The 18,670-nt window shown below is 43.3% G+C and overlaps 1 protein-coding gene across 15 annotated transcripts; it reads right to left on the bottom strand.

Moving 5' to 3' along the window:
- Window positions 1-1,365: 1,365 nt before the first annotated feature.
- On the bottom strand, window positions 1,366-17,559 carry SNRPC (small nuclear ribonucleoprotein polypeptide C). 15 transcript variants are annotated; one of them, XM_045390714.3, is made up of 7 exons: window positions 17,089-17,559; window positions 16,695-16,737; window positions 12,238-12,346; window positions 7,139-7,228; window positions 4,475-4,579; window positions 2,157-2,213; window positions 1,366-1,716 (listed from the first exon to the last, which is right to left on the bottom strand). In XM_045390714.3, the coding sequence occupies exons 1-7, from the start codon at window positions 17,256-17,258 to the stop codon at window positions 1,592-1,594; spliced, it is 699 nt and encodes a 232-aa protein (XP_045246649.2). In that variant the 5' UTR covers window positions 17,259-17,559; the 3' UTR covers window positions 1,366-1,591. The 15 variants fall into 15 exon arrangements, 13 of the variants coding, with proteins under 13 accessions (XP_045246649.2, XP_073894445.1, XP_065400199.1 ...); XM_074038344.1 differs by having other exon boundaries at window positions 16,844-17,137; XM_065544128.1 differs by having other exon boundaries at window positions 1,577-1,716; window positions 12,210-12,346.
- Window positions 17,560-18,670: the final 1,111 nt, after the last annotated feature.

The following is an 18,670-nucleotide window of genomic DNA, read 5'->3' on the forward strand; positions in this document are numbered from 1 at the left end:
CTGAGCCACTGCACCCCAGCCTGGGCAATAGAGTGAGACCCTATCTCAAAAAATAAACAAATAAAACCACCTTCTGTAATATAGAAATCTGTGTAATTTTACCAATGCTACAGAAAGTTTTCAGACCAGGTGTAGTGGCTCATGCCTGTTATCCCAACACTTCAAGAGGCTGAGGCAAGAGGAATGCTTGAAACCAGGAGTTCCAGACTAGCCTGGCCAATATTGTGAGACACTATCTCTAATTTAAAGTTGTTTGGGTTGCTTTTTGGTTTTTTTTGAGATGGGGTCTTGCTCTGTCGCCCAGGCTGTAACAGTGCAATCTCAGCTCACTGCAACCTCCGCCTCCCAGGCTCAAGCGGAATCCTCCTACCTCAGCTTCTAGAGTAGCTGGGACTATAGGCGTGTGCCACCACACCCAGCTCATCTTTGTATTTTTTTGTAAAGACGGGGTTTCCCCATGTTGCCCAGGTTGGTCTCAAACTCATGGGCTCAAGCAATCCACCCGTCTCAGTCTCCCAAAATGCCGGGATTAGAGGCGTCAGCTATCACACTTGGCCCTTTAGTTATTTTATTATTATTATTTTTGATTATTATTATGTTATTATTGTTTTTTTTTTTTTTTTTGAGACTCTGTTGCCCAGGCTGGAGTACAATGGCACAATCTTGGCTCACTGCAACCTCTGCCTCCCAGGTTCAAGTGATTCTCCCACTGCAGCCTCTTGAGTAGCTAGGATTACAGGCACATACCACCATGCCTGGCTAATTTTTGTATTTTTAGGAGAGATGGGGTTTCACCACATTGTTCAGGCTGGTCTGGAACTCCCGACCTCAGGTGATCTGCCTGCCTCAGTCCTCAAACTGCTTGGATTACAGGCGTGAGCCACCACGCCCGGCCTTAAAGTTATTTTTAAAAATAACTTTAAATAAGTTTTTTAAAAAGGAGAAACTTTTCACATTATTTGAGCCCAAGGAAGAGGGGAGCTGAGAGAAAGGAGAAGCTGAGTTTAGGGCAATTCTTGCCATTCTTAGCTGACATGCACACAACAGGAACTATTTTCCCTTACTTCAGCATAAAAGACTTAAAATTTTCCACTTACTATACAAAGTGTTATTCATGTGAAAAATTAACGGAGCTGTTGATTGTTTTAACCAACAAAAGCTCTGCAAGTGCTAGATTTAGTGCTGTACAAGATGACTTTACTAATAAAGGGAGGATGCCCGAAGAGATTTACTATATAGCTAAGGAAAAATAATCTCACACAGAGGATATGCTGAAGAGGTAATGAGCTAGAGAAACAGAACTGGAATGTTTCATTTCCTTTATGATACACAGAGAACACGGAGAGGAGGAAAAAGGGAACACACTTTTAATTGAAAGAGTTGACAATTTTATTTTCACATTTCCCAATATAAATGAAAACTGCATCTTTTTTGTCCCACTTCTCCCCTCCAAAACTATTCTCTCTTTGATAGGACAGGGGAGCAAGTCTTCCCTATGCTGTTTAGAAAACTCAGTATCACAGCAGCATGATCTCCTGGTGAAGCAGAACAGGTAATATAAAACTGATACAATGAAGCCTCCCCTCTATCCTTATCTGTCTGGTCGAGTCATTCCGGGCCGAGTGGGCACCATCATGGGACGGGCAGGAGGTCTCATCATTGGGGGCCCAGGCATCATTGGCATGTGGCCTCCCATGGGCGGCCTCATTCCAGGAGCTGCAGGACAAAACAAAGAAGAGGGCAAAAAAAGGGAGTCAGAAAATATTATTTAGGGAGAGTTTGATGGGACTTCAATTAAAAACAAAAAACGTAGCCCCCCTTGCAAAATGCTGGAAAAAAGACATACGTGACAGAAGAAATGCAACAAATTTATCACATCTGTAAATTACTTAGACATTCGCAGACAAAAAAACAAAAAGGTCAACACAAGAACCATATGGGAATCATGATCTAATGATAGTAAGGGGGAAACTATTAATACATTGCTTTCCAGAAATCACCAGGGACACTAGTTCCCTAAACTGACCTTTTTTTCTCACTCAGGGAAATTCACAACTAAGTCACATGTTTTTCAGTCAGCTCTTTTAATCAGTGATATCCACCATATAACCAGGAGCTATTTCATGAATGTACACAGGCACAGAGGACAATCTTACCACTAAGCGTTTGTTCGGAGTTGTAGGAAAGGTGAGCAGGAGGCCCATGCTGGGAACCTGTTAGTAACCATACTTAGCTCAAGTCAAGAAAAATAATAGGCAATAACGTGATTTATAACAATTAGTGCACACAAAAATCTGATTTTTCTAATGCATTTCAGAAACTATTAATGAATTTTTTTAAGTGTCCCATCAATAAACCAGCCAAATAAATGAGCCAGGGAGGGGAAGGCAGGCAGAGGGGTAGGGGAGGAACACAGGTGGTTTCAATGGAATCAATAATGTTCTACTTCTCAGCTGGGTGGTGGGTTCATGGATATTAATTTTACTATTATGCCCCATAATTTCATGTTATCTATGTTCTTTTTAAACATCAAATTTTACCAATTTATTTTTAACTAAATAATTTGGATTAAAGGTTTGCAGCAAAGGGTTCAAGAGAAAAGTATATTCAAACTTGAATATAGCCTTATCACAAATAGTGAAACACAAGAATATGCAAAGACACAAAATCCAACAGGTACAGAATTTAAGACCAATTTAAACAGGAACAGAGAATATTACTAACTTCTAAATACCACATAAAAGCCCATGCTTAACCTATATTTAAGAATTTCTTAGAGGAAATGGATGGACATAGACCAAAGATTAAAAACTGGCAACTTGTTTTCTTTGGTCTCCATAGTGGATTTACTTTGAATCAGTTGACAACATTGGGATTTCATACGAAAGAATAGATTCCTTTTTTCTTTTAAACTTTTTATGATGGAAATGTTCAAACATACACAAGAATAGTAAAGAAGAGTATAATGAACATCCATGTATCCATCATCCAGCTTCAACAATTACCCACTCATGGACAACTTTATCTCTACTCCCCACCCATTCCTATCCCTGTCCACCCTCTAACTACTCAATTATTTTAACACAAATCCCACAATCTTATCATTTTATCCTGGCTTGAAAAAACAGAAAACAAAAAGCAAACTCAGGAGAAAAGGCAACACCAAGCCTGTATTCTCGAATGTCAACCACAGGCTGAAGCTGAGTTCTAGAAGCCTTCTTTAGATGAATCATGCATTCCCCAGTTCACCACATCCCTAAAACCTCTAAGAATTTGAATTTGTGAGCCTGGGTTAAGGATGCTAAAGTCATTGAAGTCATTTTGATTGTGTTTTGGGCTCACAAGTCAGTAAGGCAGGAATTCTCTTTATCTATACTCTCCCCCTCCTCTAAGTGATACCCACAGCAGACATACTGATACTTCTGCCTAGGAAGCTACCCTAGTAACTTTGCAACTTGTTTTTCCAGAGGAGTTGGAGGTGTCGGTCACATCTGTTCCCAAACCTGATTATGTCAGTTGTAGTTATTACTCTAATTATATATATATAATTTTTCTGCAAACCAATTAAATGAGTGTGAAAAGAGAACAGCTTCTATGAAAACTAACTTAATACTTAGGAAGACTCAGATAAACTATCACCAAAAAATGCCCAACAATTTGGTAGGCAAAATTATCATAAAAGATTGGAACCAGATTATATCACAAGGCTTCAGACCACTTCAAAGAAATGAAACTAAAGTTGGTAGAGGACGTGTTATAGTTATGGCTTACTGGTTAATGCAATAAATATACAGTGTTCCAATCATTAGACACACTCTTAAAGCAAAGGTCCTGCTCATGTATCAGAAAGATTTGCAAATTAACGTATGTTTAAATTGACATTAAAATAAAATGTTTGAAGTGTAAGTTTTTTTACCCCTCCCCAAATAAAAAACCAACTACCAGGCTGAAAGCTTTTTAATATAATGATGTGGCCAAATTAAACCGCAAGATTCAACAAGCAGCAAGAGGTGGCTCTGCTCCAAATCAAAACTGAGAAAATGTATCTATAACCTTCCCCCTCCCCACAAAATGGAACAAGTTCATCAACCCTTCTCTTCAGTATAAATGGCCAAAAGCCAGGGTGAGGCAAGGAAACAGAAGAGAGGAAAATAAAAACAGACGCAACCTATCCTGCTTTTAGTAGCACAAGGTCACTGGATACCATCAATTATAATGATAAACCAAGTATTTCTTTTTCTTTACCATTAATAATTGACCAAATTTAATTTGTTACAATAGTACATTTAGACAGCTAATTAGACAATTTATATAAGTATTCCACCCTCAGAAGTGGAGCACAACTCCCCATTTTCAAGCTTTGGCTACACATACTAACTTCCATTAAGTGTCAGTTATGCATAGTGACTAAACTAAATGGAGCACACTAGAAACACAAGGGAGCAAACTAGAAAGACAAGACATTCAAACTTACCAGGTCCCACTGGCATCATCCCAGGAGGAGGAGGGCCCATCATTGGCATCATGGGAGGGCCCCCCATATGGGGTGCTGGCATCATACCAGGGCGAGGAGGACCCGCTGAAATAAAGAATGGAGCCTGTGGTTAAGGTGTGCTCACATATTAACATTTTCTCTTCTCTATTTTTTTTTGAGACGGGAGTTTCATTCTTGTTGCCCAGGCCAGAGTGCGATGACACGATCTCGGCTCACCGCAACCTCCACCTCCCAGGTTCAAGCGATTCTCCTGCCTCGGCCTCCCGAGTAGTTGAGATTACAGGCATGTGCCACCGTGCCCAGCTAACTTTGTATTTTTAGTAGAGACAGAGTTTCTCCGTGTTGGTCAGGATGGTCCCGAACTCCCAACCTCAGGTGATCTGCCCACCTCAACCTCCCAAAATGCTAGGATTATAGGCATTAGCCACTGCCCCCGGCAACATTTTCTCTTCTTAATCAAACTAAAAGGATCTCATGAACTCCTTCGAATTCTGAAACAATATCCCTCTTATGGTTTCTTTTTATAATAGCAGATCCACAAAAATCACATGCATAAAACATTAATAAAAAGCAAGAACAAGTCTGCCTAGACAGAAGAATAAAATAAAGTCAGATTCCCTAGGTTAAGAAAAATTGAGATTTTAATTTAAAAAAACAAACCAAGGGGGTGGAGAGGTTGTACCTTCTATAGGGCTCGTGACAAAAAGCTGATGGACTTAAGCCACAAGCATTTAATTTCAGATCCCTTTGTAAAAAATGAAAACATGGTTTTAAAAGATTCTTTGGAAATACAAAGACTTATATGCAGGGATATTCCTTATAGTATCATTTACAATACCTAAAATTTGGAACAACTTAAATATCCAATAAGAAAATAGGCCGGGCGCGGTGGCTCACGCCTGTAATCCCAGCGCTTTGGGAGGCCGAGGCGGGCGGATCACAAGGTCAGGAGATCGAGACCACGGTGAAACCCCGTCTCTACTAAAAATACAAAAAAAATTAGCCGGGCTCGGTTGCAGGCGCCTGTAGTCCCAGCTACTCGGGAGGCTGAGGCAGGAGAATGGCGTGAACCTGGGAGGCGGAGCTTGCAGTGAGCCGAGATCGTGCCACTGCACTCCAGCCTGGGCGACAGAGCGAGACTCCGTCTCAAAAAAAAAAAAAAAAAAAAGTGAGGCAGGCTGGGGATGGTGGCTTAAGCCTGTAATCCCAGCACTTTGGGAGGCCGAGGCGGGCAGATCACAGGAGGTCAGGAGGTCAGGAGTTCAGGACCAGCCTGGCCAACATGGCAAAACCCCATCTCTACTAAAAATACAAAATTAGCTGGGCATGGTGGTATGCACCTGCAATCCCAGTTACTTGGGAGGCTAAGGCAGGAGAATCACTTGAACCCAGGGAACCCAGGAGGCGGAGGTTGCAGTGAGCTGAGATCACGCCACTGCACTCTAGCCTGGGCGACACAGCAAGACTCTATCTCAAAAAAAAAAAAAAAAAGAAAGAAAGAAAGAAAGAAAATAGTGAGGTAAATTATGGTAAATTCATACCATAGACTATTCTGCTATCAAAAATAATGGAGTTGAGTACCAGCCAGTCAAGGTAGAAAAGGAGAGAGAAGTAACCTTGCAGTTGCTATGGGCTGAGGCCTGACCAGGTCCTAGGATGGCAGGTGCCCAGAAAAGGTTTGGCAGGACATTAGTGGTTCACCTACATTAGTGTGCAACTATTACAAACAGCCTACTTCCCTGAGTCTATACTTGTGATTGTGTGCAAGATTGAGTCTAGGTCCTGTATGTGATTTCAGTCTGACTGCTCCCAGAAGAGCCACAGTACAGTATGATCCAGTGCAGCACTCAGTCTCCTCTTGTCTGTCACACAGAAACAACAAACTTTCCCAGAAAGCTGGGCCCATGATCCACTCTCCTTTCAATGATCTCATTCTTACCTTTCTTTTTTTTCTTTGAGACACAGTCTTGCTGTGTTGCCCAGGCTGGAGTGCAGTGGGGTAATCTCAGCTCAATGCAACCTCCACCACCCAGGTTCAAGCAACTCTCCTGCCTCAGTCTTCTGAGTAGCTAGGACTACAGACATGCACCACCACGCCTGGCTAATTTTTGTATTTTTAGTAGGGATGGGGTTTCATGATGTTGGCCAGGCTGGTCTTGAACTCCTGACCTCAGGTGATCCACCTGCCTCAGCCTCCCAAAGTGTTGGGATTACAGGTGTGAACCACCACGCCCAGCCTAATTCTTATGTTTCTAAGATATAGATTTTGGTGTTAGGTGGGTTAGAAAATAGGGCAAAAGACTAAGGAGTTTATCAGCTATTTCAGTCCTCTAGTGCTGTGCTCATAGAGTAAATAATTTAATGTACCTAGCAACTCCTATTCATGTATTAGCTCATCTAATCAGAGGTTCATTCTGAGCTTTCTTTCCATTTAAATCTCTCTTAGATCCACACTTGGGATGCCACAAATACAGTACTTAGTGCAATGCAATCAAAAGTTAACTCTAAAGTTATTTTAGAAATTATACCACTAAAGTTGTTTTCCATTACTACACGCATTGAAAGCCAACGGTGAGATAATGTAACCTAATCAAAGGACAGCCTGCCCCATCACACCCCTTAAGATTAAAACTTTAAACTTACGAAGGCTGGGGGGAGGTGGTATCATCGCCCCTGCAGGAGGAGGAGCAGAGAATGGAGTAGGAGGTATCTTTCCTTGTTGAAATGCAGCCGCTTCGGAGATGAGGGTGAGAAAAGAAAAAAGATGAATAAGAGTTCAACAACCCAGTAACTAAAATAACCACTTTCTTTTAAGTCTTTGATGGTTCCAATTACTTTACTCTTGCTAGCTGTCCTCTAAAATTATTACATCATGGTTCTACAGTTTAAAAATCATTTTTAGGTATTCACCGGCTAAAATTGCAATTAATTGGTTTATTGATTCATATTTTCTGATTAGCATTTCTTTTTTTTTTTTGAGACGGAGTCTCAGGCTGGAGTGCAGCCCAGGCTGGAGTGCAGTGGCTGGATCTCAGCTCACTGCAAGCTCCGCCTCCTGGGCTTATGCCATTCTCCTGCCTCAGCCTCCCGAGTAGCTGGGACTATAGGCGCCCGCCACGTTTTTTGTATTTTTTAGTAGAGACGGAGTTTCACCGTGTTAGCCAGGATGGTCTCGATCTCCTGACCTCATGATCCGCACATCTTGGCCTCCCAAAGTGCTGGGATTACAGGCTTGAGCCACCGTGCCTGGCCTCTACTTAGCATTTCTATGGCTAAATTAAATATGGGAGACTGGAGTAAAAATTTCCTGCCTATCAATGTCTTTTCTTTTCGAGACAGAGTCTCACTGTCACCCATGCTGTAGTGCAGGGACACAATCGCAGCTCACAGCAGCATCGACCTCCCGGGCTCAGGTGATCCTCTCACTTCATCATCCCGAATAGCTACAGGTGCTTGGCACTATGCCTGGCTAACTTTTGTATTTTTTGTAGAGACTGGGTTTCACCAAATTGCCCAGGCTGGTCTCAAACTCCTGAGTTCATGCAATCCACTCATCTCAGCTTACCAGAGTGCCAGGATTACAGGCATGAGCCACCATGCCTGGCCCTATCAATGTCTTTTACCAAAGAGGAAGAGTCATCTTTAATCTGTAGATGTAGTTTATAACCAATTCAAGCCATTCATAGTTTTGTCTGAAAAAGTGTAATACATGCCCAAAAAGCTAGGCTTTATAAAATTTCTATCCTTCCTATGTATGCTGTCCTAGGTCAAAATAATACACTATGTTGGTTTACCAGTTTGGAAATCAATGCACTAACCTAGGATATTCAAAACATACAAAGATTTCAAACTATAAGCCTGCCCCAAAAGAGTTATGATTTTTAAGAAAATCTAATACAATCAATTTAAATTTTTTTTTCAGATGAAGCATAAGAGAAAACAAGAGAAACTGAAGATCATCTATATTTGGTTTTAGCAAAGAATCACAAATAAATATTAAAATATACACTCATAAAGTCTATTCCTGACATAAGCTGTCTATAGCCCATCCCACTCCACTCCAATGCAAAGGAAATCAAATTACTCATCAATTACTGATAATTAATGGGATCAGATCAAAAAAGTGACCTAAGTGGAGATTTATGAATAGCTTATTATCCATATGCCTCTGAACAAAGCCTGTGCGATCTCAGGGATTATATCCCAATGGACTTTTTCAATCAAAAAGGCCTCTCTCACATCTTTTGTAGGACAGCTTGTAAAGCCTGAAGTGGGGGAAGCAAAGTCACTGACTTAGTAGCAGGCTCTATGTCAACATAATCACGGATTTCATGAGTATGTCCCTGAGGGGGTCCCCTACTCTTCTCAAAAAGTCCCCCACTAAAAATGTTTATTATTCTGACTAGCCTTAAAACAAAAACAAAAACATGTACTCAAGCCGAGTGCAGTGGCTCCTGCCTATAATCCTAGCACTTTGGGAGGCTGAGGCAGGAGGATCTCTTGAGTTCCAGAGTTAAAGACTAGCTTGAGCAACATAGTGAGACCCCATCTCTACAAAAACTAAAGATTAGCTGGGAATGGTGGTGTGCACCTGTAGTCCCAGCTACCTGGGAGGCTGAGGCAGGAGGAATGCTTGAGCCCAGGAGTTCAAGGCTACAGTGAGCTATGATCGGGCAACTGCACTCCAGCCTGGGTGACAGAGTAAGACCCTATCTCTACAAAAATTAAAATTTAAATTAAAAAAAATGTTTATTCATCCTAAATTATTTTGCTGCCTATGGAAAGTAACTACAGAATATACTGTAAATCTTTTAATGCTAAGAAATTTCTAACATCTTTTCAAGTAAGGGGAAAAGATTACATCATGGTTTATTTTTTCATATGAAATGGGACAATGGGGCAGGTGTGGTGGCTCATGCCTATAATCCCAACACTTTTGGAGGCCCAGGCAGGAGGATTGCTTGAGGCCAGGAGTTCAAGACCGGCCTGAGCAACAAAGTGAGACACCATCTCTACACAAAATTTTACAAAATTAACCTAGCATTCCTAGCTACTCAGGAGGCCAAGACCAGAGGATCACCTGAGCCCAGAAATTTGAGGCTGCAGTGAGCTTTGATTATACCACAGCACTCCAGTCTGGGCAACAGAGTGAGACTCAGTTTTTTTAAAAAAATCGGGACTGGGCATGGTGGCTCATGCCTGTAATCCCACCACTTTGGGAGGCCAAAGCAGGTCAATACTTGATGTCAGGAGTTCAAGACCAGCCTGGCCAACATGGTGAAACCCCATTTCTACCAAAACCAAAAAAAATTAGCCAGGTGTGGTGGTGTGCGCCTGTAGTCCTAGCTACTCGGGAGGCTGAGGCAGGAGACTCACTTGAACCCAGGAGGCAGAGGTTGCAGTGAGCTGAGATCGTTCTGGCCTGGGCAACAGAGCAAGACTCAATCTCAAAAAAATAAATAAATAAAATAAATAAATAAAATCAATTTTTTTTTTTTTTTTTTGAGAGGGAGTCTCGCTCTGTCGCCCAGGCTGGAGTGCGGTGGCGCGATCTCTGCTCACTGCAAGCTCCGCCTCCCGGGTTCACGCCATTCTCCTGCCTCAGCCTCCCGAGTAGCTGGGACTACAGGCGCCCGCCACCTCGCCCGGCTAGTTTTTTGTATTTTTTAGTAGAGACGGGGTTTCACCAGGTTAGCCAGGATGGTCTCGATTTCCTGACCTCGTGATCTGCCCGTCTCGGCCTCCCAAAGTGCTGGGATTACAGGCTTGAGCCACCGCGCCCGGCCAAATCAATTTTAAAAACTGGGACAATGTCTGAGGTTTGCTCCATAATAATCCAGGAAGGAGAAGGAGTAGGTGACAACATTTAGTGGCTCTCTTGGCCAGAAACAATTTTGCCTTCCAGGGACACTGCACAATGCCTGGAGATATTTTTAGTAGTCACAACTGGAGATTGGTACTGGCATCTAGTTAGCAGATGCCAGGCATGCTGTCAAAAATCCTGCAACGCACAGAAAGATCCCCACAGCAAAAGATTATCCAGCCTTAAATGACAACAGTATCAAGGTTGAGAAGCCCAGAATAAATGCAACAAGAGTGCTACAGCTGAGTGATGAGAAATGAAGGGTGAGGAAATTCAGAATGGGAGGTTCATTAAGCTTGTCTATTTTTTTTTTTTTTTCAGACAGAGTCTCGCTCTATCGCCCAGGCCGGAATGCAGTGGTGAGACCTTGGCTCACTGCAACCTCCGCCTCCTGGGTTCAAGCGATTCATCTGCCTAAACCTCCCCGAGTAGCTGGGATTACAGGCATGCGCCACCACACCCAGCTAATTTTGTATTTTTCGTAGAGACAGGGTTTCTCCACGTTGGTCAGGCTGGTCTCTAACTCCTGATCTCAGGTGATCCACCCACCTCAGCCTCCCAAAGTGCTGGGATTACAGGCGTGAGCCACCATACCCAGCACCCGCTTGTCTATTTTATTTGAAAATTTTCACAATAGTTTTGCCTTTTTATTATTTATTAAATTATTACTATTTTTTTGAGACAGAGTCTCACTCTGTCGCCCAGACTGGAGTGCAGTTCAGTGGTGCAATCATAGCTTGCTGCAACCTCCGCTTCCTGGGTTTGAGCAATTCTCCTGCCTCAGTCTCCCAAGCAGCTGGGGCTACAAGCAGGCGCCACCATGCCCATCTGAATTTTTTGTATTTTTAGTAGAGATGGGGTTTCGCCATGTTGGCCAGGCTGGTCTCAAACTCCTGACCTCAGATGATCCACCACCTCCTCCTCTCAAAGTGCTGGGATTACAGGCGTAAGCCAGTGTGCCCGGCCAGTTTTGCCTTTTTATTACTTTTTAATTTAAAAAAAACTTTTTGGCCGGGATTACCGGCGTGAGCCACCACGCCTGGGCTAATTTTTATATTTTTAGTAGAGATGGGGTTTCACCATGTCGGCCAGGATGGTCTCCAACTCCTGGCCTCAAGTGATCTGCCCGCCTCAGCCTCCCAAAATGCTGGGATTACAGGCATTAGCCGCTGCACCTGCCCTACTGCTTTTTTAAAAAGTCACATCACAAAACCCACATTTGCTTGCCAGCTTGGAGTACAACGAATGATTAAGAAAGGCTGTGATTCAAATACACCAGGATGATCTAAACTAAAAATGCAACATCTCCTTCAGTTTGTGTCCTGGACCCAATAAGCCAGAACAAAATGTTCCTAACAATAAGAGCATGGGATGTACAACAGGGGTCCGAAACATATTCAGACTATTTTGTTACATCAAGTAGTTTCTTTTTGACTAGTACTCCGTCAGGACTACATCTAAATATAAAACATCTAAATATAGTCTCAAACTACTTGGGGAAAACCACAAACCCACTCCTGATCTGCTCCAAAAGAATAGGAACACACTTCTAAAACCTGTGGATTAACTACAAAGGGGCTTTATAGAAATTTGCTATAAAATCTGGTGTTAATAGATAAATATTAAGCAACTCCATTCTTCTCTGCCTCACTTCCCCATCTAACCTTATTGCTGTCTCTGATTGCTCTATCCTCAATAATAAATATTAATGTGTTCTTATATCCTTGGGAAACCAATGACCTTCCACTTCTTTCATTCAACATATCCAAATGCTCCTATTTATCATTCAGAATGAGTTGCCTCTGTGAAAAACACCAGAGACAGGGACAAGAAAGAATAGGACCATTTTACCACATCAGAACAAGAGACTGAAGCATACTTGTTTTGTCAATCAGGCTCTGAGCCTGCTCTTCCATCCATTTCTGATAATAGTCTTTCACATTCTCTTTGTGTTTCCTTCCACTGCAGTGTGTCTTTCTCACAGATGGCTGTAAAATAAAAAGATCATATCAGACATAGAAACAAATGTCCAACACTAAAAATTTAATAGTTTTGCCTTTATATAAGTAACGTGTCTAGTATCAGGAGCATTAGCTGGCTGCTACAGTATTACTTAAAAACATTATCCAGCAACATACTGTGGTAATTTTTTTACTATATTATCTAGACCAGAGGTCAGCAAACTATGCCCCATTGGCCAGCCACTGGCTTTTGTGTTTAAAAAAAAAAAAAAAAAAGTATTGGAACACAACCACATTTATCTCTATCTACCTTTTTTTTTTTTTGAACAGGGTCCTGCTCTGTTGCCCAGGATGGAATGCAATAGCACAATCTCAGCTCACTGCCGCCTCAACCATCCGGGCTCAAGCAATCATCCCACCTCAGCCTCCTGAGTTGCTGGGACTAGAGACACGAGCCACTATGACCAGCCAACTTTTAAATTTTTTGTAGAGATGACGTCTCACAATGTTGCCCAGGCTGGTCTCAAACCCCTAGGCTCAAGTGATCCTCTCACCTTGGCCTTCCAAAGTGCTGTGATATTACAGGTGTGAGCCACAGAGCCCAGCACATTTATTTATATATTGGCTACACCTTCTCTCTACAAGGAAAAGTTGAGTAACTGCAGCAAAGGTGGTGGTCCCAGCTACTTGGGAAGCTAAGATGAGAAGGACGTTTGAGGGTAGGAGATCAAGGCTACAGTGAGCCAAGATCACTCCACTACACTCCAGCCTGGGTGACAAAGCAAAATCCTATCTCAAAAAAAAAAAAAAATTGTTCCTGGCTGGGCACAGTGGCTCCAGCCTATAATCCCAGCACTTTGGGAGGCCGACGCGGGTGGATCACGAGGTAAGATTGAGACCATCCTGGCTAACATGGTGAAACCCCGTTTCTACTAAAAATACAAAAAATTAGCCAGGCATGGTGGCAGGTGCCTGTAGTCCCAGCTACTCAGGAGGCTGTGGCAGGAGAATGGCATGAACCCAGGAGGCAGAGCGTGTAGTGAGTTAAGATTGTGCCATTGCACTCCAACCTGGGAGACACAGAGAGACTCTGTCTCAAAAAAAAAAAAAAATTGTTCCTTGTCCTCCCAACCACTGCTTACATTAACACAACAATGATGCCTTAAGCCTAATAACAAAATCATGACTAGCAGCCAGTCACAGTGGCTCACACCTATAATCCCAGCACTTTGGGAGGCCAAAGTGGGCGGATCACCTGATGTCAGGAGTTCAAGACCACCCTGGCCAACAAGGTGAAACCCTGTCTCTACTGAAAATACAAAAATTAGCTGGGTATGATTGCACGTGCCTGTCATCCCAGCCACTCGGGAGGCTGAGGCAGGAGAATCACTTGAATCTGGGAAGTGGAGGTTGCAGGGAACTGAGATCATGCTACTGCACTCCAGAATGGGCAACACAGTGAGATTCCATCTCAAAAAAAAAAAACAAAAAACTTCATAACTAAAAATCAACCAAAGTCCAAAAGTTACAGCACTGAATGTTTTTACACATTTCTTTCTTTTATTTGGGGTTTTTTTTTTGAGATAGTCTTACTCTGTCACCCAGGCTGGAGTGCAGTGGCGAGATCTCGGCTTACTGCAACCTCCGCCTCTCAGGTTCAAGCGATTCTCCTGCCTCAGCCTCCCAAGTATCTGGGATGATAGGCGTGTGCCACCACACCCAGGTAATTTTTTTTGTATTTTTGGTAGAGATGGGGTTTCACTACATTGGCCAGGCTGGTCTTGAACTCCTGATCTCGTGATCCGCCCACCTTGGCCTCCCAGTGTTGGGATTACAGGCGTAAGCCACCATGCCCGGCTGTTTTTACACATTTCTAAGTCCACTATAGGGATCTGTAAAATCAATCACCATAGAAATGTTCTATTTTTGCAAGACATCATTTTAGAAGGAACAAGCGTTCATGACATTTCTCATGAAAAGACATTTTTAATATAAAGAAATACTTTTCAGTTCTCTGAATTCTGGCATTAGCAAGAAAGTGAATAATAGGTATATGAAACTATAATGCCAAAAAAGGGCAGAAAGGCACAGCCCCCTCATTAACAATTTCAGAAAATTATCTCTAGGGGGTTTTACCTAGAGAGGGGGTAAAAAAAGGACTAGGGATCTATAAGCAAGAACCGACGAGCTATTAAAAATACCAATTTATCAGAGCATTCTACTCCAGGACAATGTATGAAAATACACAGAACTTGGCCAGGCACAGTGACTCACTCCCAGCACTTTGGGAGGCCAAGGTGGGACTGTTTCTTCATGGCGAAACCCCGTCTCTACTAAAAATACAAAAACTAGCCGAGTGTGGTGGTGCAGGCCTGTAATCCCAGCTACTCGAGAGGCTGAGACAGGAGAACTGCTTTAACCCGGGATGCGGAGGCTGCAGTGAAACAAGGTCGTGCCATTACACTCCAGCCCGGGAAATAAAGCAATACTCCATCTCAAAAAAAAAAGATAATATACAGAACTATAACAACGTCTTCAAGAGGAACCACCCAACTTAAATGTTCCACATCTCTATTAATGCTGTACTACATCTGACCACATGTTAGAAAGAATTCCAAATAAAGTGACAATAGAAAAATCACTGGCCAGTTTCTTCCAGCTACTATTCAAGATAATCAAGAGTTATAATTTAGACCAGTCTGGGAAACACAGTGAGGCCTCAGCTGTAAAAAGAGTTATGATTTAATCAGATTTCTACAGAGGCAGCAAAGCATAGAGCTGCAGTGTTCAGGGCATGGTTCACAGACCTCTAAGGGTCTCTGAGACTCTTTCACGAGGTCTGCAAGTTCAAAGTGTTTCATAATACTGCTAAGCCATTACTTTCCTTTTTCACTGTATTGACATTTTCACTGATGATGCCAAATTCCTGGTACTTCAGAACGAATCAAGGCAATGGCACCCGACTGTATTAGTGATCACTGTATTCTTCAATGTATGTACTCATAGGGGAAAAAAAAGCTAGTTTCACTGAGTGAAATTAATGAAGCAACAAAATTATTAATTTTTATTAAATCTCAACCCTTAAGTTCAAGTCTTTTTAATATTCTGAGTGACAAAATGGGAAATATAGACAAAGCACTTGTGTTGCATGCCAAAATATGATGCCCTTTCAAGGAAAAGCAGGCATGTAATTGTTCAAATTATGAGCTCTACTAGCTGCCTCTCTTGAAGTCCTGGGCTCAAGCAATCCTCCTTCCTTGGCCTCCCGAAGTGCTGAAATTACAGGCATGAGCCACCATATCCAGCCCAGCTGCCTTTTTGATGGAACACCATTTTTATTTGAGAGTGACAGACACAAACCGTATATTCAGACTTCTCAAAAATGAATGGAGTGAGCCTGTCACTTCAAACAGAGCAATGGAAAGTATTGCCAGTGATAGAATTTGAGCTATTAAGCAAAAATCAGAATTTTGGAAAATCTTATCTGCCACCATAAGCTTGACAGCTTCCCAATATTTAAAGATGGTTCTGATTAGATTGTGACATTAATTAATGTGGGTTTTCATTACATAATCAAATGTGTCTACATTTGAAGCCTGGCACTAACTCAAGTCAATCAACTTTTCCAAATAACCAATGCACATTACAAAATCATGCAAGGCAAAGATCCACTCAAGTGCTCTTTAGACCACTAAAATTTTTTTTAAGAGGCGGGGTTAGCTGGGCATGGTGGCTCATGCCTGTAATCCCAGCACTTTGGGAGGCCAAGGCAGACAGATCACCTGAGGTCCGGGAGTTCGAGACCTCAGCCTGACCAACATAGAGAAACCTCGTCTCTACTAAATATTCAAAATTAGCCGGGCGTGGTGGCCCATGCCTGTAGTCCCAGCTACTCGGGAGGCTAAGGCAGGAGAATCACTTAAACCCGGGAGGTGTAGGTTGCAGTGAGCCGAGACAGCGCCACTGCACTCAAGCCTGGGCAACAAGAGCAAAACTCCGTCTCAAAAAAAAAAAAAAGTACTAACAAAACATTCTACTTTACTGCTGTATTATTTGATGAGCAGTTTTTTTTGTTTTGTTGTCCAGGCTGGAGTGCAGTGCCTGATCATGCCTCACTGCAGCCTGGACCTCAAGCGATTCTCTCACCTCATCCTCTTGCGTAGCTGGGACTACAGGCACACCACCGTGCCTGCCTTGTTAAGCGGTTTTTAATCAAAGTTACTCTAGGGTGGGAAATAACCTCCAACTATTTTCTATAAGCAGTAGACCTTAAACCTCAGCAGGTGGGAAAGCACAACTTGCATCTTTAAAAAAACACAAAACTCATTTAATTATTACACATAAGGCTTTTTGAAAGTATGGATACGCCACTTACAGAGTCATGGGTGAGGTATGTATCGCAGTAGTCACAATAAAACCTGAAAAGAGGTGAAAGGAAGAAAAAAAGAGATGACAACCAGCCAGATGCCCATCCATGGAAGCGCTGTTCATGGAAGATAAAAACCAAGAAACAAAAAGCCCGACCTCCTCACGACTCAAAAGCGTCAAAGCGTCGACATATAAACCAGGCTTTTTTTGTTGCCTTAAGCGGGATCCATCTCCACTCTAAGAGAGGGTGTCTAGCGCTCTCCATCTCCCTATCTCCGTCCACCTGTCCCAGATACTCTGCCATCCCACGAGGTTTCAGAAACCAGAACCCGCTCTCTGCTCCTGCATAGGGGCCACAACTAGTGACTACGATCACCCTCAGATTTCGGGGCCCCACTCACTTGGGCATGTTGCTCTGCAGGCCGTTGGCCACTCCGTTACGTGACGCCCGGAAATGACGCGCACAGTCAGCGACGACACCGCGGAACTCCACGAGACTAGCGAGAAGACCCGAAGCCCTCGCCACCAGCAGCCGAGCGAGGGGCGGGGCTTTTTCCTTTCTTCCTTTCATCTAATAGGATGGCGGGAAGGGGGAGTACTACGGGTCGCTACGAGGTTCAACCCAAGCTCTTTTAATCTTGTTTCTCGATGCTTCCGGAAGAGCGTATTTAATCTTTTTGTAAATATCTAATGATTCTCTGCAAAGCGCATGGGGCTGCTATAAATGCTGAAAAAACAGCAGTGAACAAAACGGATAAAAATTCTTGCCCTCGTGGAGTTGAGATTCTAGTGAAACAAGACAGATATTAAAACCAACAGGAGCCGGCGCCGTGGCTAGCGCCTGGAATCTCAGGTACTCCGGAGGCTGAGGCGGGAGGATCACGTGAGCCCAGGAGTTGGAGACCAGCCCTGGGCAACATAGCGAAACTTGTCTCTACAAAAAATTTAAAAACTAGGCGGACATTGGCCCGACGCGGTGGGTCACGCCTGTAATCCCAGCACTTTGGGAGGCCGAGGCGGGCGGATCGCCTGAGGTCAGGAGTTCGAGACCCGCCCGGCCAACCTGGTGAAACCCCGTCTCTACTAAAAATACAAAAAGTAGCTGGGCGTGGTGGCGGGCGCCTCTAATCCCAGCTACTCGGGAGGCTGAGGCAGGAGAATGGCTTGAACCCGGGAGGCGGTTGCAGTGAGCCGAGATCGCGCCATTGCACTCCAACCTGGGCGACAGAGCAAGACTCCGTATCAAAAAAAAAAAGAATTCGCCGGAGGTGGTAGCGCGCCCCTGTGGTCCCAGCTACTCAGGGGACTGAGATGGGAGGATCGCTTGAACCCAGGAGGTCGTGGCTATAGTGAGTCGTGATCGCGCCACTGCACTCCAGGCTGGGTGACAGAGTGGTACCCTGTCTCAAAAAAATAGTAAATATTTATAGTAGTCGGTTAGGTGGAGCAAAGTGAAGGGGGGAAGAGGGGAGTCCAACTTTACAGATGATAGAGAAAGGTTATCTCTTGCCTTTTTAAAATTTTTTGGTTTTGTTTTGTTTTGTTTTTTGAGACGGAGTCTCGCTCTGTCGCCCAGGCTGGAGTGCAGTGGCGCTATCTCGGTTCACTGCAAGCTCCACCTCCCGGGTTCAGGCCATTCTCCTGCTTCAGCCTCTCGAGTAGCTGGAACTACAGGCGCCCGCTACCACGCCCGGCTAATTTTTTGTATTTTTAGTAGAGACAGGGTTTCACCGTGTTAACCACGGTGGTCTTGAAGAACTCCTGACCTCAAGTAATCTGCCCGCCTCTGCCTCCCAAAGTGCTGGGATAACAGGCGTGAGCCACCGCGCCTGGCAGGTAATAATTCTTGTAGGGTTCAAGGAAGAATTACATGTGAAGATCCTTGTAAGTGTTTAATACAATGTACACACTAACCCCTCCACAAAAGGTAATTATTAAATAGGAAGAAATTGATAGAAGTAACTTTTGTAGAAGAAGTAACTT

This window comes from Macaca fascicularis, chromosome 4, assembly GCF_037993035.2.
Source record: "Macaca fascicularis isolate 582-1 chromosome 4, T2T-MFA8v1.1".
Taxonomy (NCBI): Eukaryota; Metazoa; Chordata; class Mammalia; order Primates; family Cercopithecidae; genus Macaca; species Macaca fascicularis.